Source organism: Rhinoderma darwinii, chromosome 2, assembly GCF_050947455.1.
Source record: "Rhinoderma darwinii isolate aRhiDar2 chromosome 2, aRhiDar2.hap1, whole genome shotgun sequence".
Taxonomy (NCBI): domain Eukaryota; kingdom Metazoa; phylum Chordata; class Amphibia; order Anura; family Rhinodermatidae; genus Rhinoderma; species Rhinoderma darwinii.
The window spans coordinates 76,657,428-76,681,105 of NC_134688.1; the positions used below are offsets into that span (position 1 = coordinate 76,657,428).

A 23,678-nucleotide genomic window follows, 5' to 3' on the forward strand; every position below is an offset into this window, starting at 1 on the left:
GTAAATCATATGTTTTCGTTTCCATCACTATTGATTTAAATGGTGACTAATCCGGTGCCAATGGTTTCCGTTTTTCCCCGTGTACAAGGGTTTTGACTAAATCAATAGTGTAGTCAACTTTTCCGTTTGTGTCAGTCAGGGTTCCGTTCCGACGGAAAGCTCCGACAGAACGTCGGAACGGAGCCCTGCCGCAGATGTGATCGAAGCCTAACAAAAGTTGTTTTTGTGTTTATCGGCTCATCGCTGCACGGTTTGTGGCAATTCAAGGTGCAACCTTCTTTGAAAAAAAATTAAAGAAATAAAATAGCGCATTTCAATTTCGTATAAGGCTATGTTCACAACTGCGCTGTGCTGTTACGTTCTGCTCCGTTAGAGGAGCAGAACAAGGGAATAACTGAACCAACTATTCCGTCACGCAACGGACACTGCAGTTTGCCGACGGAACCCATTGACTTTAATAGGCTCCATCGGGGTGTCCATGATTTTATCGGACACAATAGCTCGGCATGCTGCGCTATTGTCTCCAGTAAACCCTGCCGGATATATGACGGAGGCTCCTAATCGAGCCTCCAACGCAGATGTGAACAGACTCTTACGCTGAGGGAGATTTAACAAAAAAAGTGGTGCAAAGAAAGTGCTGTAATTGCTTATAGCAACCAAAGGTCCATTTGAAAACGAAAGAGGCAATCTAATTGGTTGCTATGGACAACTAGTCTTGATAAACACCTCCCTCCCCGATTTGTTTTAACAAAATTCATGGGTTTTTAATATAACCCTTGTACACATTCGATTTTATGTGACCCTTCCCTCCTATACAACTACATTAGATGCAATATCGCTGTGTGATCTAACACAATTGCGTTAGTGTCATAATAGCGTACAATCTATCACTCTGGAGCCCGAACTGGGTATTTCAGCTACACCCTTTTCTAATGTGTTTTTATTTGGTGGTTTTCATATTCTCCATTCATTTCAGTGCAACCACCTCCCTATTCATGCAGGCTATTGTAGTGTTGAAGGGGGAGGGGGTGTCATCGGCACTCCATATTGGAAGTCCCTGACTTCATATATTTAACATGCATCTATGGATGGGAGGTTTGGGTGGGTGCCCACACGCGTGGCCATGTCGTGTATTTCGGGCATCGAAATGCTTCCAGTTTATTGGGACAAGATAAATCCAAGCTGTTTGAATCTTGCCATAGAGGAACTTATTATTTAGCCCTGATCTCACTGCGATCCTTTGGCCAATGTCTGTGTAAGTCATTAGTAACGTCTTTAAATTTATGATGTTAGTTCATACAGGGAAATTGATATGGATAGCTATTTAAAGACCAGCCTGTGATCTGTGCCATCCTAATTTTGGAATGCGTCCTATTAGTACTAGGTGTGAACATGACCAAATGCTTCCTCTCTTCAGCTATACTTGTGCCCCTCCATATGTGTTATCAGAAATCTCCGGGCGAGAAGCTTCTAGTGGATTAATTTATTAGCAAGATGTACTCTAGGGGATCAAAGTTTCATTTTTTTTTTTTTTGGTGTATGTGACCTCAAAGGGCTATTACAGGCCCCATGCCAAAACAAAACTATAACTCATGTGTGTGCGTGCGCTCTGCCACGGCTTCTTGGACATTGCAGGCTCTAAAAGCGCTGTTCATCCTAATCCTCCTTGTTCTTGAATATAATGCCATCACTACTATAGTCTAGGGAACGGCATAACCATGAACAAATATGTATGAACAAAAGTATTAGGACACCTACACATTAAACCTTCCGGAAACTTTTTTGACATCCCATTCTAAATGGTTAGGTATTAATATGGAATTGGACCTCCTCTCTTCCACTGGGAAGGCTTTCTCCAAGATTTTGAAGACTGTCTGTGGGAATTTGGGTGACAGGGCCTGGCTCTCAATCACCATTTGTAGTTCTTCCCAAAGGTGCTGGATGGGGTTGAGGTCAGGGTTCTGTGCAGGGCAGTCAAGTGCTTCCACACTAAACTCCCCCCCCCCCCCCCCCATACCTTTATGGCCATTGCTTTGTACACTGGGGCGCAGTCATTCTGGAACAGATAAGGGTCTTCCCCCAAACTGTTCCCACAAAGTTGGAATCTACAATTGTCCAAAATGTCTTGGTATGCTGAAGCATTAAGATTTCCCTTCACTGGGACTAGGCCAAGCCCTGAAATACAACCCCATGGCTTTATCCTTCCTCCACCAAACTTTACAGTTGGCGCCATGCAGTCAGGCTGGTTATGTTCTCCTGGCATTCACCAAACCCAGACTCATCCATCAGACTGCCAGATAGAGAATTGTGATTCATCACTCAACAGAACACATTTCCACTGCTCCAGAGTCCAGTGGCGGCGTGCTTTACACCACTTCGTCCGATGCTTGGTGATATAAGGCTGGCATGCGGCTGCACGGCCGTGGAAACCCATGTCCTGAAGCTCCCGGGGCACAGTTTTTGTGCGGATGTTAATGCCAGAGGAGGTTTGGGACTCTGCAAATATTGAACCAGCAGAGCGACTGCATGGCGAGGTGCTGGATTTTATAGTGTGACAATGGCATTGAATGAAACGCCTGAATTCAATGATTAAGCTGTGTGTCCCGATACTTTTGTCCATATAGTATGTTCAGGAAACCTGTGGGACAAATCCTATGGACACTGTAACCCCTTAGTGGTTGTCCCATTTGGAAACTTAGTGCTGAGATTATGGTAAGATATAACATTCTAATTCTTCACACAAGAAGATATTTCTTGATCTTTTTTCCCTTGTATTTTTTTTAATCTCTGCTGTATGGTAGTCTCATAGTCACTTATCCGTGAATTAATATTCTGGGGAAGGCAATCCGACACTTAGGTACGATCCCCACATGACCGCACACGTGTACCCTGATAAGCTAGTATTCAATATTTAGGATTTCCATTCACTAGAATGACGGTATCTGTCAGACATAGCCCGGGAGAAAACGGCTATAAAATATGTAGGTAATGTGTGTTTTTATAAAATTTTATTATAGCTGTTTAATAGGCAGAGCTCTAAAATAATGTTGACTAAATAAGGCCCTGTTCACATGTTTAGGTTTCAGTCAGGATTTAGCCACGGACAATACAGGGGTAAAAAAAAAAAGAAGAAAAAAGACGACATACAAATATGCATTGGTAGGAATTTATTAGCACTTGAGTAAGATGCGCCAAATTTTTTAAAAGTTGCACACCTCTTAATAAGTTTGGGTTATCTTTACCTGTCTGTGCACCACAAAATCAAATTTACAACTGCTATGAGCATGCATAGATTTGCGCTATAATTGACATTAATTTCTGGCATAAATTATAGTAAAGCTGTCGGTCTGCGCAGGCCACACCTCTCCCACTAAACCCCTCCCCTTTTTACTTTGAAAAGTGGCCATAGAGCTAAAAAAAAAAAAGCAAAAAGTCACTAATTCTTGTGCAAATATGGCGGGTGCCATAATTGGGATTTTTTTAACGTCACAAAAGTGACGTAGAGCCTTTAATAAGTTCCCCCTTGTGTTTTGCGGACTTCCTGATCTATTGACCGCCAGCAAACATCTGGGCGCTGTGTATTTTTTTTATAACTATGAAAGCACCGAGAATTACCTCAAACATCACTTAAAGGGGATATGTGGGGACCAAAAATGATTAGCAGTGTGCTCACTGCAGTCTGGGAGTATACGCGCTAATATACATTATGGTCCACAGTCACGCCGATTATGACATTTTAATAGATTTTTATAGCGCTGGCGGAGGACCAGAAGTCAAGTTGCACAGTCTTCCTTTATGACGACGTGATTCTTCGGAAAATTGGAGCAACATAAACTATCTTCAAGTGTTTTCCGCTTCAAATACCCCATTGAAATCAATGGGAGATGGAAAAAGGTGTTTTTTGGCAAAAAAAAAAAAGTTCGTTTTTTTTCTTTTACTGTTGAAGAAAGAAGTGAAAAAAAAAACCGCGGCAAATAACACCTGTGGTGCAAAACCACTTAAAAAAAAACCTGGAGCGGATTTTTCCAGGCAGAATTTTCTGCCTGCAAAAAACTGTGTGAACAGGGCCTAAGGGTCAGTTCACTCAGTTTTTTTGGTGCTGATTTTGATGAGGAAACCTGAAGGAATTCTGAGGCAGATTTTTTTTCTGCTTGCAAAAAAAAACCCAGTGTGAACTTATTCAAATAACCAGAAATTTTCAGTTGCAGAAATTTCAGCAACAATCTGCCGTGTGACTGCCCCCAGTGGTAGAATCTGGAAGTTCTGTGTCCCCTTAACACCCCCCTTCTTTCCTTCCTGTGTCAGTATTAATCCAGACTGGAATGTTTCCTTAAAAAACGTTGGCATCTTGGATTATTCTGTGCAGCAGCGTGAATGTCAGACTCTCAGCCTCCAAAGTGAACAAATGCTCCGTACATTCCATGCATGCTTCTGGCTTTACACAGGGACTGAAGCGATCCAGTCCCTGTAAGTTTGTAGTTGAATGGTAATGTGGAGCTGTGACATATATCAGTAGCTTCTTAGATGGTGTTTATGATCTGGAGTGAGGAGGAGATACATCATAGTGCTTTAACTTTTCAACAAAACTAAGGCCTCATTCACACGGCAGGGAGTTTCCCGGCCAGGTGCCGGCCGTTCATAAATCGGCCGGCACCCGGCTGCATTAGGAATAATAGACCCCTAATGGGGCTATTCACACGACCGATTTTTTGACGGCCGGGAAAACCGCCCGTCAAAAAATAGGACATGCTCTATTTTCGCCCGGGTACCCGGCCGCCCGGCTCCCATAGAAGTCTATGGGGCCGGGTAATACCCGGCCATCACCGGGATGTGTCCCGAGTGACGGCCGGGTTTTCCGGCTCTTGCGCTCTATCTCCTCCTCCTCACAGCGCAGAGTGCATGTGAGGAGGAGGAGGAGTTGATGCCATTCTGACGAATAGCATCGCTGTACACGGTGTGGCAGGGCCGGGGTGTACAGCAGGTGGAAGGGAGCACTGCGCTGGCTCCCTTCCCCTGCTTGTTTTAAAAGCGCCCTGGCCCGGCGACACCTTTGATGGCGCCGCTAGCAGCTGCTGCTGCTACTACTGTAGCGACGCCACTATAGCAGAGCAGGGAGCTATCTCCCTGCCCTGCTATGTGCTAGCCGCACTTTAGCTCCTTGAAGGAGCGGAATCCCCGTGTGTTCGGGGATTCCGCTCCTGGACAGAGCGCTTGATGTCTCTGTCCATATCTGGGCAGTGACATCAGGGGAAACTCCTGAAGCAGAATCCCCCAACACATGGGGATTCCCCTTCAGGAGTTGCCGCTGATGTCACTGTCCGGATCTGCCCGGCCCGGCACGGATGCATAACTTTATGCAAACCGGCCGGGCAGAATGGCCGATTTTACCGGCCGGCACTCGGGCTCGGACGCGACCCGGTCGTGTGAATCCCGCCTTAAGGTCCCATGCACATGACCGTACTACGGTCCGTGGTTTTATGGACCCATTCGGTTCTATTGGCTGCGGACACCTTTCCGTAGCACTACGGATGGGTGTCCGTGCCAGGAATTATGGAGCATGTCCTAATTTTGTAATGTGGGCGGCTGTCAGCGGCTGGCCGTGCCCGAAATTGCGGGCTCTGTGCATGGGCCCTTAGGCTACATTCACACGAACGTGGCCCACCTCGGACATGAAAATCTGCCGTTTTCACGTCCGAGGAGCACCCGTGCGGGATACGTTATCATGCATCCCCCATAGACTAGAGTCCATGGTGGGATGCGTGAAGCGCAAAAAAATAGGACACATCCTATTTTTTCACGGACCCTTCGCGCTCCGTTGAAACAACATTTATGTGAACGGCCCCATTAAAGTAAACGAGTCCGTGTGACGGCCGTTGTTATAAAGGACGTGATACACGCTCGTCTGAATGAGCCCTAAGGCTACGTTCAGACGAGCGTGTCTGATTTGCGCGAGTAAAATATGCAGCGTTTCTTCTTCATTTCATATCAGTGTGCTTTGCATTTGGCATGCATGTTTAATTTTTGCGCAAGCACTTTTTTTTTCTTCCATTTCTGTTATTGATGCATGAAACATTGACCCCACACACACACGGATGTGCGTTTGTGTGTTTTTCTTGGTTTTCACGCATCTATAAACTTCAACAGGCGACTAACTCACGCATGTCTGAATGGCCCCATTGATATCAATTATTTAAACGCACAACACACGGATGAGAATCACGCTCGTCTGAATGAGCCCTAAAGGACTGTGACCAACTCTTGAGTCTGTGTACTTTGGTCTGTAGCCTTAAAGGATACTCACATTAAGGCCTTATTCACACGAACGTGTTTAACGTCCGTGATACGTGCGTGAAAATCACGCGTGTCGCACGGACCTATGTTAGTCAATGGGGCCGTACAGATTTTCACGACATGTCCTATACTTGGGTGTTTTTCACGCATCACGCACCCACTGCAGTCAATGGGTGCGTGAAAATCACGCGCAGCACGCGGAAGCACTTCCGTGTGTCGCGCGTGATTCGCGCAACAGTAGATAAAGAAATTAAGGAAAAAATAAAAGCACTTCCGTCATTTCTTTTTCTAAACATCAAAACCGCGTGTCATAAGGATGGTATATGCGTGAAAATCACGCAGCACATACTGATGACACGCGGAACTGCAACGCGCATTAAAAACGCACATGTTCGTGTGAATAAGGCCTAAGCGTACGAACACACATTTCTTAAATGCTGCAGATGTTCCGCAATGGATTAATTGTGGGAAATACGCAGCGTATTACAGTGGCAGCAGTGTGGGTGAGATCTCAACAAATGTCGTCCCTGCACCGCGGAAAAATGCTTCAAAAAAAAAAACGCACATAAATTAACCCTGCTGTGCGGTTTCTTCAACCGTAGCATGTCAATTAATGCTGCGGAATCACTGGAATTCAATGGGGTGCTTAAACCCGCAACAAAGTGCCGTGTGTTACGATATTTGCCGTAGAATCACAGCGATTCCACCTCCCAAATCGCAAGTAAGAAAAAAAAAATATAAAGTTATACTTACCCAGAGTACCCTGCTTCTCCTCCAGTCCGGCCTCCCTGGATGACGTGGCAGGTTTTCAATGGGGTGCTTAAAACTGCAACAAAGTGGTGTTGTTGCCTCTAATCTGTCCTATTTTCAGGGCAGAGGTATACCATGCTGCCCATCCTGTCCCCTGTAGAATGGTAAACTTTATAATATACTTGCCAATAAAAAGACAACCGTATATCTTACAGGAACAGTGCGTTGGACATTTTAATTTAAAGGTTGACTAAACTTTTAAAAACTTTTGACTTTTCATAGTGATGTGTAAGAAGCTTTGATTGGTGGTGGTCCGAGCACTGAGACTCCCATCGATCGCTAAAATTAGGTGTCAGAAGCGCTCGGGTGAGCGCTTTGCCGCTTCGTTTCTGATCCGCTTTCCTCGGAAAGCCGAATCAGCGGTGTACGGACTCTTAGACTTTATATTGAGCCTGTACACCACTCATAGGAAAGCTGATTAGAAACGAATCCGCTCACGCGAGCACTTCTGCCGCTTCATTTTTAGCAATCCGTGCGGGGTTTTCGTGCTCGGACCCCCGCCGATCAAAACTTCTGACAGGTCACTGTGACATGTTAAGCGTTTTTTAAAAGTTTAGCTGCTCTTTATCATGCCTGATCTTTGGACCGTTTGGAGGCCTTCATTCCCAAATGTCAGCCGATCCTGCTGACATTGAGGGGTCCGGCCGACATTTATCTCTGTATGGCAAGAGTTACTTTTGGTGAAGATATCAAGAAATATTGTTTTCACTAGTCAGCTTGCGGCTATTTGACCTGCTGCAAGATCTTGTAAGGGTCCTTGGGCTACCAAACCGTGTCAATTGTACAGCAAAGGTTCATTTGTATTTCAACTTCGCTGTCATGTCATTTTACTTTAGGAACATGTATATGACCCGGTACAGTCGGCATAAGGCGCTGCGTTCGTTCTGGGAACCACTGCTATTCTTGTTCCTTTAAATGTCAGGCATATCTTAGAGGAAATGTACATGGATTGCACAGTCACCGTATAGAAGGGCTGCCGGCGAGAGTATCATGTAATGTTGAATGAATATTGTGCTTTTGTAAAACTTGTGCTATAGTGTCTGATGTGTGAGTCCTATTCAATTGCTGGTGAGTCCATATCCAGCTCTGGCACCTCCTGCTCATAAGACTGGTGGCATCGCACCTACCTCCGCTTTTAGTTTGGTGATCTCACTCGCTACGTGGAGGTTGCAGTAGAAAACAATAAAAGCGATTGTATCCTGTATGCTTTGTGAATAAGAACTGCAGTGTGGAATTCCATTGTAGTCCAACATGGAACAATAGTGTCAAGGTCCATGTTAATTCAGAGTGGCTGGTAGTCCCGGAATGAGTGTGGATTGCATGGATGATATATGACTTGCTTTGGTCTTCCATGAGGTTAGTGGCCCCGGCTAGTTTGATATCAGACGATTATAGAAGAAGTCAACTAGGATAAAGTGTACACCCGGGTGCAGTCTCCTGCCTGACTCTTACATTGGACGGGGGGGGGGGGGGGGAGATGCTGCTGCAAGCTGGGCAGTGCAGTTGCTGTGGCCACCGTACAACGCCCAGAGTATCGTGCACTGGTCCGATTAATTAGGGCGGGAGATTGCAACTGGAAGCATACTGTCAATTATTACTGGCGTTCTTGGTTGGTGGTTGTTTGTTTGTGTTTTATGGGAAATCTATCAATGGCCTTTTTCATTTTTATTCAATTAACCTTTGTAATATAATCTTTCTTTTTAGACTATGAGAAGACACAGAAATGAAGTGACCATAGAGCTACGAAAGGTAATTAAAAGTATATCATTTTATTCATCAATTAATGATGCCGTCTTAAGCGAAGCTCATGCTGCGTCCAGAGGAATATACCGTACGTGATTATATCCATTACCTGTGATAGACCAGACATGTGCAACATACATTTCAACTGTATCGGACAGCATAGTTGTCTACACTTTTCAATACAAGGATATTGTGGAAACTGTGCCACATACATGTTGTTGTGTTTTATTTTAACCTGTAAATGGCAGATATATGCATGTGTTGCTTATGTCTGGTGTTTGTCGGGTATGAACAGAGACTAAGGTTGGTCATTCACATTATGAAAGCTGTGTTGGCCGAATGCTTGTACAACCGGCCGTGCATTCATGTATTCTGAAAGCGTAGTCCGCCGCTGCCAGACACATTTGGCAGCGGCTTCTCTCCCCTGAGAACAAAAGGATCGGGTAGGTTGAAATCCGACTGCCGATCTTTCTCTCCCCTGACATCAGCTATCAGGGGAGAGTTGGAAGGCCCCCGTACACATTAGGTGGTCAGCCGATTACTGCCGAGATTTAGTTACCTCGATCTAATGTTTGGCTACCTTTATTAGTTTTTGGGACTTTTTCGTGTTATGGCTATCGATGGTGCAGTATGGCAAGCTTTAGGACAGTTTGTAGATTTCTTGTACTGTTGACCTCGCACAAGACTTTCACTTCTGCAGTCAACTTGATTTGGTAAACTCATCGGCCCTTTTTATGGTATCTTCTGGCCTGTTTCAAAAAAGGAATGTCCCGGGTTCTGGAAAAAAAAACCTGTTTAAAAAAAGACCTGTTTGTGAGGATTTTTCTTTACAGCACTAAAGGCCACAATAACATTGCTTAAAGGGGTTGTCTGCTTTGTACAATCCTGTTTTGTTCGAAAAGTTCACTTATCATAAGCTGATCATAGGGTGTTCTGCTAATCGCCCTCCATCAATCGGTTGTAATCTGGGAAACCTGACAGCAGGTGTCCATGTCCCCTGCAGCGCCACCACAGGAGAAACAAAGCATTACTGTACATAACGCTCAATAAAATCAATGGCTTATCCATGTAATGCGTATACTGGCTGGGCCCTATGGAGACACTCTCCATAAATGATGGACTCTCTTCTATTGAATTTGTAAACCAGACGACCCCTTTTAAATAAACTGGTTTACGCTGCATAGTAGCAATCATTGTGTGCGCCCTTACACTAATAATCCATGTCCGTAATTAAGCTGGTCATATATTGCACTGTGAGCGTCTAATAATCTGTCGAAATTTCAGCCTCTTTTCATCAGTAAGTCAATTTATTTTATAACCAAATGTGATTATAAACGTGTGCACTCTAATATTACATACATGCAACGTCGATACCCGTACTAAAAAGCATAAGAAACTTTTGGTAGTTGTTGAACTCCATGGGACTGGCCAAAAGCTGATTTATATTTTTTTGCCTAGAGTTTAATATTAACACCTTAAAGGGGTTTTCCAGTCCCATAAAATTGATCAATATGTGATCGTTCAGTGTTTGACTCCCAGCACCCCCGGCGATCTGCTGTTATGAAGGGACCACAGCACTCGTACGAGGTGCTGCTTCCCTTTTTGTTTCTACTGCTCACACTGTGAATCGCTGACGCACTTGTAGCGGCTGTTCGCAGTATTAGAGCCTTCTCCTATTGAAGTGAATGGGAGAAGGCTGTAGTACTGTGAACCGCTGCCACAAGTGTGTCAACGGTTCACAGTACCAGCAGTAGAAATGAAGGGGAAGCAGCACGAGCGCGGAGGCCCCTTCAGAACAGCTGATTAACATGGGTGCTGGAAGTTAGACCCCGACCGATCACATATTGATGGGTCTATCCTGAGGATAGGCCATCCATTTTATGGGACTGGAAAGTATCTTTAACAGGACCTATGTTCTCTGTGAGGGCAGGGAAAGCCGCTTCTCCCATCAGCACACAATTATGGGAGGTGTAATGACGGCAACACTTTGCCCAAGCAATTGAGATCACTTCTGGTATTGTGGGGGGTGGAGCTGCATACTGTCAATTGTTCCTCCTCCGTTTACCCCCAACAGCAAGTTCCATAGCCCCTTCGTTCTGTTGATCATACATTTATGGGCTATCCTAAGAGAGGGTATACATGTCATCATGGAAACCCCCTCAAAATGACAGCAATAAAGATCTTTTATTCAAAGGGGTTGTTCAAGATTAGAAATAAAGTGTCTGCGTTTTGTCCCCAGAAACAGCGCACTCTTTTTTGTCCTTGGGTTATGTTTGATACTGCAACTCACCCCTATTCAAGTGAATACAACAGAGATTTTATTTATTTTTTTCCCCAATCCCGGACAACACCGTTGTCTTGTCATTTTAGCCCTGAGCAAAAAAATCTGAGCACCCTGAAACAAAACTGCTTGCTAGAAATGTTTTTATTATACACCTTTCTGTAAAAAAAAGAACTAAATTTAGTCTTTTAATTATATGTAACTATCCACCTAAAGATAAAAATCTTCAAATATTAGTTTTCACACTGGCCACTAGGGCAGTCACAAACAGCGGACACTTCCTGTTCTCTGTTGCTCACTTGTCAGCTTTTCTGTATATATAGACACATGATGAGGAGAATCCTCGTTCTCAGAGGGGCAGGCAAGTAAATGACAGCTCTATATTACTGGAAGCCTAGATACGGCAGGATATTCACACTATATGCTATACACCCACAGTTCATCTCCCCATGTCTCTGCGGGAGGAGCTGTACCCCAGGTGCATAGACCCTGCTGTACTGACTACGCAGGAAGTACAGGAAGGAAATGTGGGCCTCTATTATGGCCGCCCCCTGGGAAGGTTTGACAAATGAAAAAATGTATAACTACACCATACAAAAACAAAAAACAGCAAACCACTTATTTATCATTTATTGTATACATCGAAATCTAACTAATGAAACAAAAATTAAATACATGACACATTCCCTTTAAGGTTGGAGCTATATAAACTTATTGCGTGACAGGTCCAGTTTCTACGGACATGCGTCTTCTACACCATAGCTTTATTAGTGATTGTTTAATGTCTGTGGAATTTGTGTGAACAGGGCCTAACTGTTGCAGAGTCTTTTTGTAGGTTTTGCACCACGCCCGTTTTTTGCTGCGATTTTTTTTTTTCTTTATTTTATTTTTTTTTTTAAAGCTATTTCTTCAACAGAGGGAGTAACCGCGAGCGTTGTTTGCCGAAAAACGTAAAAATGCGCCTAAAAACGCGTTTATTTCCGTCTCCCATTGATTTCAATGGTGTTTTTGAGGCGGAAAACGCCTCAAGATAGGGCACGTCGCTTCTTTTTCCCGCAAGCATTTATTTTTTTTATTTTTTTTTGCTCATTGGAAAAAACTCCTCCCATTGAATTCAATAGGAGGCAATTTTGACCGTTTTAACTCCGTGTGAACAGGGCCTTAAGGTGCAGGCACACGCGGCATATTTTGTTGCAGATGTTTCTGAGACTCCAAATCGGTTTCATTCATCTGAATGGAACTGATTTCTGAAACTGTCGGCCACCCGTGACTGCACCCTAAGGCCCTGTTCACACGGAGTTTTTTGCAGGAGGAAAATTCCTCCTGTAAAAACTGACCCTGGAGGTTTTCATGTTTGATGTGGTTTTTGACGCGGTTTTCCAGGCGGTTTTTCAGGCTGTTTTTGCCGAGGTTTTCACACGCATGAGGCTGGGTTCACACAACCATGTTACGTCCATAATGTACGGAACGTATTTCGGCCGGAAGACCCGGACCGAAGACCGTGCAGGGAGCCGGGCTCCTAGCATCATAGTGATGTACGACGCTAGGAGTCCCTGCCTCTGCGTGGAACTACTGTCCCGTACTGTAATCATGATTACAGTACGGGACAGTTGTCCTGCAGCGAGGCAGGGACTCCTAGCGTCATACATCACTATGATGCTAGGAGCCCGGCTCCCTGCACTGTCTTCGGTCCGGGTCTTCCGGCTGAAATACGTTCCGTACATTACGGACTTAACATGGTCGTGTGAACCCAGCCTGACATCCTTCTGTCAACGGATCTGTCACCATTGAAATGAATGGTGATGCAAACGGAACTTACTTCACACTTGCCTTTCCGTTGAGGGGTTCCCCTGACTGAAAGCACCGACGGAACCCCTCAGCAGAAACCACGCTGATGTGAACAGGCCCACATTAAAAAAAACATTGTTTTCTGTTTGCATCATCATTGACTTCAATGCTGATGGATCCGTTGCTAATGGGATTCCCTACACTGCGGTATTGGTTCCGTCAAAACGACAGAACCCTTTGCACAACGGGGACAAACAGAAACCATTAGCAACGGATCTGTCACCACTTCACACTTGCCTTTCCGTTGAGGGGTTCCCCTGACTGAAAGCACCGACGGAACCCCTCAACGGAAACCACGCTGATGTGAACAGGCCCACATTAAAAAAAAAAAAAAGTATACTTACTTCTTGAATCAATTTCCCAACATCAATGTCCATTCGGTGGTATACCTCTGCTGTCGTCATTTCTGTTCCTGAAATGTTAAATAAAAAAGAGATGACATACATGAACAACTGCATAACAAAATTAAAAATAAAAAAATAAAAAAAAAAAAAAAAATGCACAGCTCCATACATGTATAGCATGTATGGATAGGAGCAATTGCACTTACTTGTATTCGATTTGGATGCAGGACTTCGGTTTTCTGTATCCCTGAGTTCTGTCCACGATGTTTTTCAGGCTCCACGAGCAGACAGGAAATGACAGCCCCTTGCTGGGCTGGACTAGCAGCAGGAGACGACTCCTGCAAGAAACTCCTCCAAAACACTCGGCAATATACTCGTCAGAAAACACCTCACTAGTTTGAGGTGTTTTTTGACGTGTCCCCATTGCTTTCAATGCGGTTTTGGACGCGGAAACCGCATCAAGAAGGGTCATGTCCCTTCTTTTTGCCGCGAGGCGTTTTTTTTACTCGCGGTAAAAAAACGCCTCCGTCTCCCATTGAAATCAATGGGAGTCATTTTGGGTCGTTTTTGGCGCGTTTTCCGACGCGTTTTCCGCGTCAAAAAACTCTGTGTGAACAGGGCCTAAAGAAATTCCACCAGGATTCTCAGTGCAGAATTTCTGCAGCGTTTTCACAACATGACATATAGTTTTTTTTTGCTCTTATAAATATTATGTTGTCGCTTTGCTGCTTGCACCTGTTGGGCTGTGACTTGTGTCCACACAGCATTACATGATCTACGCCATTTTCAGGTTCTCGTTTTGCTTTCAGAACAAAAGGGACGAGCATCTCCTGAAAAAAAGAAATGTTCCCCAAGAAGAAAGTTTAGAAGATTCTGATGTAGATGGAGACTTTAAATCGGTATGTGTAATATCCAGTTTGGTATCGGTTAGAAAGTGACTGCAATTAGGCTAAATGTAGGTTAAAGGACTATTCCCACTATCGACATTTCTGGCGTATCCAAAGGATACACCAGAAATGTCTGATTGATGGGTGTCCTCTAGGACCCCCACCTATTGCAAGTATGGGGGTCCCCTGACCCTGTTTTCACCAGGTGAGATGGTTGCCGCATCCGGGGTGAGCTTGAATGGAGAGGTGGGTATCTACTGAAGTCTATGGGAGTTATGTAAACGGGCAGAATTTTGTCTGTTCTTTGCAACACCTGTAAACATGTATGTAGTCCTCTCAATTCAACCTCCACCTTGGGTAAAGTGGCCAGGTGCTGCTTCACCTGGCCAAAAGAGCGTCCAATGAACTCCATTCTTCCGATAGTTTATTGCATGTCCTGTGGATTTGGTGGGAAAACCCCATTAAAGGGGTATTCCTATCTTAGACATTTATGGGATATCCACAGGATAGATGCGGGTCCTAGCTCTGGGATCCCACATCTAAATTGAGAGCGCGTGTCGCTTGGTACGGCAGCCGCTGTCCAGGCGTGGACTAGCGGAGAGAGGACTGCACATGTGCGTGGCTGTCTCCGGTCTGTTTAATGGGAGTTTCGGAAACAGCCGCTGAGCTCTTTCCGTAACTCCTATGCCACAGATTTGTAGACACGCTCGCATGCACGGCCGCCTCCTCCACTAGTCCCCACCTGGAATCCGTTGCGGCCCCGACACCAGACGACCCCTTTTCTCGATGTAGGTGTGGGTCCCAGAGCTGGAACCTGCATCTATCAGACATTTATGGCATATCCTGTGGATATGCCAAGAATGTCTAATTGGGAATACCCCTTTAACCGCAACCTTGTTTGCCAACCATGTCTACACCTACATTGATCATAGCACATGACCAATAACAATTCCTGTGCCATCATATTCTCTGTTTTTCTGGGCATTCCCAATCTGTTTTGCCATCAATCAGACAAGTAGATTTCTTGATGAACCCCTTCACGCACCATGGCGTTACTGTACAATAGCTAGCTTTGTGCTACAGCTGACACCTCGCAATAACTGCCAGGATCAGAGAACTCTGATCCTGCCTTTTCAACTACTTGGATGTCACAGTCAATAGCGAACGCGGGCTCTAAGCCGTTAGAAAGGGGGAGAGCCAATCACACTGCTACGTCAACAGAAAGATAAAGTTATGGCGACACAAAATAATTTGTTTTTCTTTTGTCAAAGTTGTTCAACATAAAATATATATATAGATTTAGTATTGCTGTGACAATATTGCCCCTGCAGATTAACGTTAACATGCCATTTTTATCGCGTGGTGAATGCTGAAAAAGCAAAACCTGAAAAAAAATATTTTTCAGAACATTGTAATTTACAATAAATGGTGCCATTAAAAACGACAACTCGTCCTGCAATAAAAAACAAGCCCTCGTACGGCTATGTCAATGGAAATAAAAAAAAATGTATGGCCCTTGGAAAGCGAAGAGGAAAAAAATGAAGGGTTAATGAATGTATTCTCATGCTAATAAATATATTCACTTAGCCTTCAGTTTACATTAAATATGGGTTTGCCACCTAGAGGAACTACACATGGAATTGGTAGAAGTGTAAAGTGGGACCCATAATAGTGCTAGAGGATGTACGGCGCGGCTCTGCCACGAATATCTTATCATTGTGGGTTATTGCTCACTAGTAAAGGATTAGGGGATTACGGTGATGCTCAAATTTAAAAAGCCTTTTATAGTGACCGGTACCAAGTAAAAACATTTAAAATAAAAAATAAAAAAAGTTTTCAAACTTTTCCTGTCAGTATGCAATTTATTTCAAGGCATTAGATCGAATTAATAAAATCTACTGCACTGATTGTGATTGTACAAAATGCTAATTATGTGCACACGCTAACGCAACTTTGTTTCCATTGCAGCAAAATGTAACACTAGAAGCAATACTACAGGTATGTTTGTTTGTGATTCTATGTGCTTAAGGTCTTGGGCCTAGTCCATCATCTAACTTTCCTTGACCTCTAAGGAAGGGTATGTTCACACGTGGCGGATTTGTTGCAGAAATTTCTGTGACTATTCCTAACATTATATGTATGGACCGAATCTTCATTTTTGCAATAAATCTTACACGTCAACATCCCCTAATAGTGGTATTTTTCTTCTCAGCCCTTTGTGGGATCCTAGGTACCATTGTTCTGTTGTTCAGAGGGCCCACAAGAGGTGATTCCAAATATGACACAATTTCTGTGACTTGCAAGAGCAACATTAAATATATATATTTTTTTTACCCCTTTTTGTTACTTTGTAGGTTATATGTGTATAGTATATATGTTTGCATAATCGTAGTATGTAAAGCTTTATAAAATCCAAATAAATATAAGGTGAAGAACATGTTAGGCCTTAGGCCTCATTCACACGACAGGGTTTCCCAGCCGGGTGCCGGCCGTTCATAAATCTGCCGGCACCCGGCTGCATTAGGATTAATAGACCCCTAATGGGGATATTCACACGACCGATTTTTTGACGGCCGGGAAAACCGGCCGTCAAAAAATGAGACATGCTCTATTTTGGCCGGGTGCCCGGCCGCCCGGCTCCCATAGAAGTCTATGGGGCCGGGTAATACACGGCCATCACCGGGATGTGTCCCGAGTGATGGCCGTGTTTTCCGTCGCTTGCGCTCAATCTCCACCTCACAGCGCAGAATGCATGTGAGGAGGAGTTTATGCCAGTCGGACGACTGGCTGTACACTGTGTGGCAGGGCCGGGGTGTACAGCAGGTGGAGGGAGCACTGCGCTGGCTCCCTTCCCCTGCTTGTTTTAAAAGCGCCCTGGCCCGGCGACACCTTCCATGGCGCCGCTAGCAGCTGCTGCGGCTGCTACTACTGTAGCGACGCCACTATAGCAGAGCAGGGAGGTATCTCCCCGCTCTATGTGCTAGCCCCACTTTAGCTCCTTGAAGGAGCGGAATCCCCGTGTTTTCGGGGATTCCGCTCCTGGACAGAGCGCTTGATGTCTCTGTCCATATCTGGGCAGTGACATCAGGGGAAACTCCTGAAGCGGAATCCCCGAACACATGGGGATTCCCCTTCAGGAGTTTCCCCTGATGTCACTGCCCAGATCTGCCCGGCCCGAAACGGATACAAAACTTTATGCAAACCGGCCGGGCAAAATGGCCGATTTTACCGGCCGACGCTCGGGCGGGACCCTGTCGTGTGAACCCAGCCTTATTCACACGACAGGGTCCGAGTGTCGCATCCATTTTTGCATCCATTCCGGGCAGTGTTGCCGTTTTTAACAGCCGATTTTGACCCGTTTTGCATCTGTTTTTTTCCCTATCCGTTTTAAAATCGGATGAATTTCATTTAAATTTGTTGCCACACACAGCCCTCTGTAGATAATGCCACAGCCCCCCTGGCAGGTAATGCCACCCAGCCCCCTTCCAGGAAAAGTCACTGACTTCAATGTCCATTTATGGACAGTGTAATCACTGACTTCTCCTGGAGAGGAATCCCTGGCCACAGGGTCGGAGATTCCGCTTCAGAAGTGAGTGACGTCGCTGTGTCCATATATGGACCGTGTGGTCACTCACTTCTTCTGTAGAGGAACCCCTGGCCACAGGGTCGGGGATTCCGCTTCAGAAGTGAGTGACGTCGCTGTGTCCATATATGGACAGTGTAGTCACTCACTTCTCCTGTAGCGGAATCCCCAATGCCCAGCAGGGGATTGGGGATTCCTACTCCTACAGGTAGCAAAAAAAGACCCTCCTCCTCCTCACATGCACTTTGCACTGTGAGGAGAAGGAGAGAGCGCGCGAGCGACGGAAGACACAGCCATCACTCGGGACACATTCCGGTGATGGCCGTGTATTACCCAGCCCCATAGACTTCTATAGGAGCCGGGCGGCCTGGTAAACGGCCGAAAATAGGGCATATCCCATTTTTTGACGGCCAGGTTTCCCGGGCCGTCAAAAAATCGGTCGTGTGAATAGCCCCATTAGCCGTGTTCCCCAGCCGGGAAACCCGGTTGTGTGAATAATGGCTTAGATAGTATCGACAATGCGTGCTTGTATTTATAACTTCATGAAGAGATTTTATGGGTAAAATGTACAGAGATGTTTTTTTATGTAGAATTGGATCAGTATCTGGCACTATGTAGTAGATTATTAAGGGCTATTATTATTATTATTATTATACCGGTCTGCACGGTTTCACTTGACTCTTTCTGCATTGATTTTAGAATGCTACCAGTGATAATCCAACAACTCAACTGAGTGCTGTACAGGCTGCAAGGTAAAGTCAATGTATTGCGTCTTTTACGTATAGAACGTGGCTGGTGAAAATGACCGGTGTCCCGATTCCTGACATAGTGGTAAGTCATTTTCTCTGCAGTGATAGTCCATGTGCTATTTCTATTTTCAGAAAGTTGCTTTCAAGTGACCGAAATCCACCAATTGACGATCTCATCAAATCTGGGATTCTGCCCATACTGGTGAAATGTTTAGAGGCGGATGATAAGTAAGTGTTGCTTTTTTTTAATTTTTTTTATTTTAATTATTTATTTTCACCTCCTTAATTTTACAACCAGACCTTGGCTAAAGCTTTATGGGTAATAAAACAATAATCCTATTGTTCTTTGAGATAAATCCGTATAATTTAAAAAAAAAATGTGTGTGTATATATATATATATATTTTATTTTGCAGTCCTTCTTTACAATTTGAGGCTGCCTGGGCATTAACCAATATTGCATCAGGAACATCTGCGCAAACCCAAGCAGTGGTCCAGTCCAGTGAGTACTACGCTGCAAACTTTTGTTGTTACTGTTATGATACTGAAGTTTTTTAGGTTTTAAGTTTCTGTGCTGAAGTTATATCATATCTTTATATCTCTAATCATTTACTTTCCTTAACAGTCACAAAGTTAATTGATAAAATTGTAGCTGGCTAGAATAATTAACCTCTTCACGACAGCCATATACGTTACAACTGCCGATGCCCTATACAGTTGTCACGTATATAAATGTTGGCATACTGGAACAGGGGCTTAATGAGTGCAGTGCTGCTTCAGTGTAAGCGCTGCACTCTCATGTCTGCTGTAATACACAACCCCCCTGTAGATAGCCTAAACCTGCCTGTATATAGCGCCACCTAAGCTCCTAGGAACAGAATCCCCAGTCAGTGTTCTAGCTTGGGCTTCTGCTCCTAGAGGAAGCCCCCGACGTTGCGCCACCCCCCCCCCCCCCCCCCCCCGGAGGTAGCCACCTAAGCTCCATCTAAGAGCGGAAACTCAGACAGATCAGAGCGCTCTGGCTGGGGATTCCTCTCCTAGAGGGTGCCCCTGACAACTCTGTACATATATGGATAGTAATGTTAGGGGCTCACCCTAGGAGTGGCGTGTGTGTGCGTGCGAGAGGGTGGGGGGTAATATATCCCAAAAAGTGCTGGCTGTTTGTTTTTTATTTTTAGTGATTTGTCTGCTCATAATAAAAATAAAACACATGGAATTTATTTATCTAATCTAGAAAATTAAAGCCTCAAAAGTCTTGTAAAAAATAGTTGTAATATTCAAAGTGGTTGCAAAGAGATTATCGTTTAAAGACGTGCATATCAGAAATAGAAAATTTGACTTGGATACAGGGCATCAATGACTTGTCATAAAAAGGGTTAAATAGGACCTGTCACTTCTCCTGACGTGACTGTTGTAGTAAATACTTGTATTCCTCATGAAATAATAATTCTGGAGCATCTTTTCTTAGAACTCTTTTTGTTGTACTGTTCTCCTATTTTTCCTAGAAATTTATGAACAAATTGACAACTGGGTGTTACCGGTTGGGGTGTGTCCTTACACAGATTGATATTGTCAAGCAATTCGACCCAGGTAACTGACGGACAAATTAATAATAGTACCACATGCCCATAGGCAAAAGAAGCCCTTTTTCCAGTTACTCCAATCGTGTGAGTATATTGTCTGCTCATATAGCGGACTGCAGCCGCTCCATATATATTTATACTCTCACTTTTGGGGTAACTGGAAAAAAGGGTTTCTTTTGAGTAGGGGTGTGCGGTGCTAACTACACAGTGAGACACGCCTCTTTGACAAGGGGCGTAGTAACACCCAGTTGTCAATTTATTCATATGTTTGCAGGAGGAATAACAGGAACGGCTCAACAGTGTTCTTAGGAAATAATCTCAGTAATTGTTTACTAAAATAGACATGTCAGGAGAGGTGACAGGTCCTCTTTAAAGGGGGTTTTCTCATTAAGGACATACAGTTAGGCCCAGAATTATTTGGACAGTGACACAAGTTTTGGCATTTTAGCGGTTTACCAAAACATGTTGAATATATAGTTATATAAACAATATGGGCTTAAAGTGCAGACTCTCCACTTTAATTTTGGGGTATTCACATCCTAATTTGAGGAAGGGTTTAAGAATTACAGCTCTTTAATATGTAGCTGCCTCTTTTTCAAGGGACCAAAGGTAGTTGGACAATTATCTCAAAAGCTATTTAATGAGCTGCATGGGCTATTCCCTAATTAATCCATCAACAATTAAGCAGGTAAACGGTCTGGAGTTTATTCCAGGTGCAGTATTTGCATTTGGAAGCTGTTGCTGTGAACCCACAACATGAGGTCAGAGGAGCTCTCAATGCAAGTGAAACACCATCGTTAGGCTGAAAAAAATGAAGAACTCCATCAGAGAGATAGCACAAATGTTAGGAGTCGCCAAATCAACAGTTTGGTACATTCTTGAGAAGAAAAAAAAACTCACTGGTGTTCCAAAAGGCCTGGACGTCCACGGAAGACAACAGTGGTGGATGATCGCAGAATCCTTTCCCTGATGAAGAAAAACCCTTCACAACATCTACCCAAGTGAAGAACATTCTCCTTGAAGTAGGTGTATCAGTATCTAAGTCTACCATAAAGAGAAATGAAAGACATGCTTCATTAAAGCAAATACAGAGGTTTCACCACAAGGTGCAAACCATTAATCAGCCACAAAAATAGAAATACCAGATTAGACTTTGCCAAACAACATGTAAAGAAGCCGCCCAGTTCTGGAACATCATGAAACTAAGATCAACCTGTACCAGAATTATGGGAGGAAGAAAGTATGGAGAAGGCTTGGAACGGCTCATGATCCAAAGCCCACCACATCCTCTGTAAAACATGGTGGAGGCAGTGTGATGGCATGGGCATGCATGGCTGCCAAAGGCACTGGGTCACTAGTGTTTATTGATGTGACTGAAGACAGAAGCAGCGGATTAATTCTGAAGTGTTCAGGGATTTACTTTCTGCTCAGATTCAAATGCAGCAAGGTTCATTGGACGTCGCTTCACAGGACAGATGGACAATGACCCAAAACATACTGCGAAAGCAAAGCAGGAGTTTTTTAAGGCAAAGAAGTGGAATATTCTGCAATGGCCAAGTCAATCACCAGATCTCAACCCGATCGAGCTGCATTTCACTTGCTTAAGACAAAAAGACCCACAAACAAGCAACAACTGAAGACCGCTGCACATTTTATTTATGGTAATGTTAATTTGTCCAATTACTTTTGAGCCCCTGAAATGAGGCGGCAGTGGAGAAAAATGATTGCAATTCGTAAACGTTTCACAGGATATTTTTGTTCAACCCCTTGATTTAAACCTGAAAGTCTACACTTCAATTGCATCTCATCTGTTTCATTTCAAATCCAGTGTGGTGGCAGCAGAGCCCAAATCATGAAGATTGTGTCACTTTCCAAATAATTCTAGACCTAACTGTATATGACATATCCATAGGCTATGTCATAAATGTCAGATGCGTGTCCCACCTCTGGGACCCGCACCTATCTCTATAACGGGGCCCACTAATCTGAGCTTTTTGTGCTCCCGGCCACTTACTGATTACATGGTCGGGAGCTCCGGAAACAGCGTAACTCGCTGAGCTACGCTGTTTCCGTAACTCCCATAGAACTGAGTAGTTACGGAATCCGCATAGCTCGCATTCTACTCTGCTTCCGTAACTGCCATTCATAAGTATGAGAGTTACGGAAACCGCATAGCTCAGCGACTTACACTGTTTCTGTAACTCCCGACCATGCAATCAGAAAGTGGCCGGGAGGCAGCGTGAGCACAAAAAGCTAGAAGAGGGATTTGGGGGCCCCGTTCTAGAGATAGATGCGGGTCCTCTGGAACCCGCATCTATCTGACATTTATGACATATCCTGTGGATATGTCCTACATGTGAAAACCCCTTTTAAGTGTTGATCAAAAATGCATTTTTATGAGCTAATGGCCTAATATCAAAATTGTAGCTGCCTGCACTTACATTGTGCTGTTTCCGGCCCTCCCATTCACATTGTGCTCACCAGTTCTCCTACTGAGAACAAGGAATTGAGGCCGACTTGAGGATGACTTTTTTTTTTTAAATAATTTTTTGATACTTTATGAAGTTGCGTATGTTCCATTTAGAGACACCATTAAAAAAAAATATGGGACCCTATGTGCGAAGCATGCTGCTGTAAAGCTTATACAGAGGTATACACTGGGAAATACTTTCGACGTATACATCTGACTGAAGGCTCATAAGCTGTGTGAATATGGCCTAACAAACAGCATTGCCTTCTTTAAGGGTATATGTTAAGTTTACTTACACGAAATATGGACCGATTTAAACTAAATGCTCGGTGTACTTTTATATCGAAACTTCGGAGACGGGAAAAGAAAACGCGAACGGCCGCAGCGTTCTTTGACGCGTTTTATGGCAAAAAAAAACGCTCGTGGTTTTTTCCTTTGCCGGTTAAAGAAAGCGGTAAAAAAAACTGCGGCAACAAACGCCTGGGGTGAAAAACCACTTTAAAAAAATAAAAGGGGAGCTGATTTTTCCAGGCAGAATTTTCTGCCTGCAAAAAAAACTGTGTGAACAGGGCCTTACTGTCCTCATGGTTAGCACAGTAGAGGAAGCCGGTTGGCAGCCTCTAACACTGGACCTCCTAGTTAGTTATAAGGCCCCGAACACACACTGCATATTTGTTGCAAAATCCACTCCGAAAGTCCGATGATATATTCTAAAAGTCCAGCAGGCGGCATCTGGGACCCTCCACTGGTAAGAAGTATGAGCCTGGACTAGTTTTAGTATAAATGTGGCCATGTATGCACAATCGCTTGCTCAATTTTCAGGAGTGCAGTCAGTGGGCGGTTGTGTCGCTGCTGGAACATCGCTCTGCCGCTGTGATATTGCTGTCCTGATGGTTGATTTTTTTTTTGCTTTTGATCTCTGTAAATGTCATTCATTGATTTTCTTTCCTATGAACAGACGCTGTTCCCCTATTTCTGAGGCTGCTTCATTCCGTGCATCAAAATGTCTGTGAACAAGCAGTCTGGGCACTTGGAAATATAATTGGTAAGAATCTCATTGTGCATGGAATATGATGATAAAAACTGGTGC

At 44.2% G+C, this 23,678-nt stretch overlaps 1 protein-coding gene across 1 annotated transcript in view; it reads left to right on the forward strand.

Moving 5' to 3' along the window:
• Positions 1-23,678, forward strand: part of KPNA3 (karyopherin subunit alpha 3) — a 51,442-nt gene that overhangs the window by 12,911 nt on the left and 14,853 nt on the right. Inside the window, exons 2-8 of the mRNA XM_075851783.1 lie at positions 8,806-8,850; positions 14,127-14,216; positions 16,173-16,202; positions 18,487-18,539; positions 18,669-18,764; positions 18,952-19,037; positions 23,547-23,633. Of these exons, the coding sequence (XP_075707898.1) occupies positions 8,806-8,850; positions 14,127-14,216; positions 16,173-16,202; positions 18,487-18,539; positions 18,669-18,764; positions 18,952-19,037; positions 23,547-23,633 (487 nt within the window). The remainder of the gene's footprint in view (positions 1-8,805; positions 8,851-14,126; positions 14,217-16,172; positions 16,203-18,486; positions 18,540-18,668; positions 18,765-18,951; positions 19,038-23,546; positions 23,634-23,678) is intronic.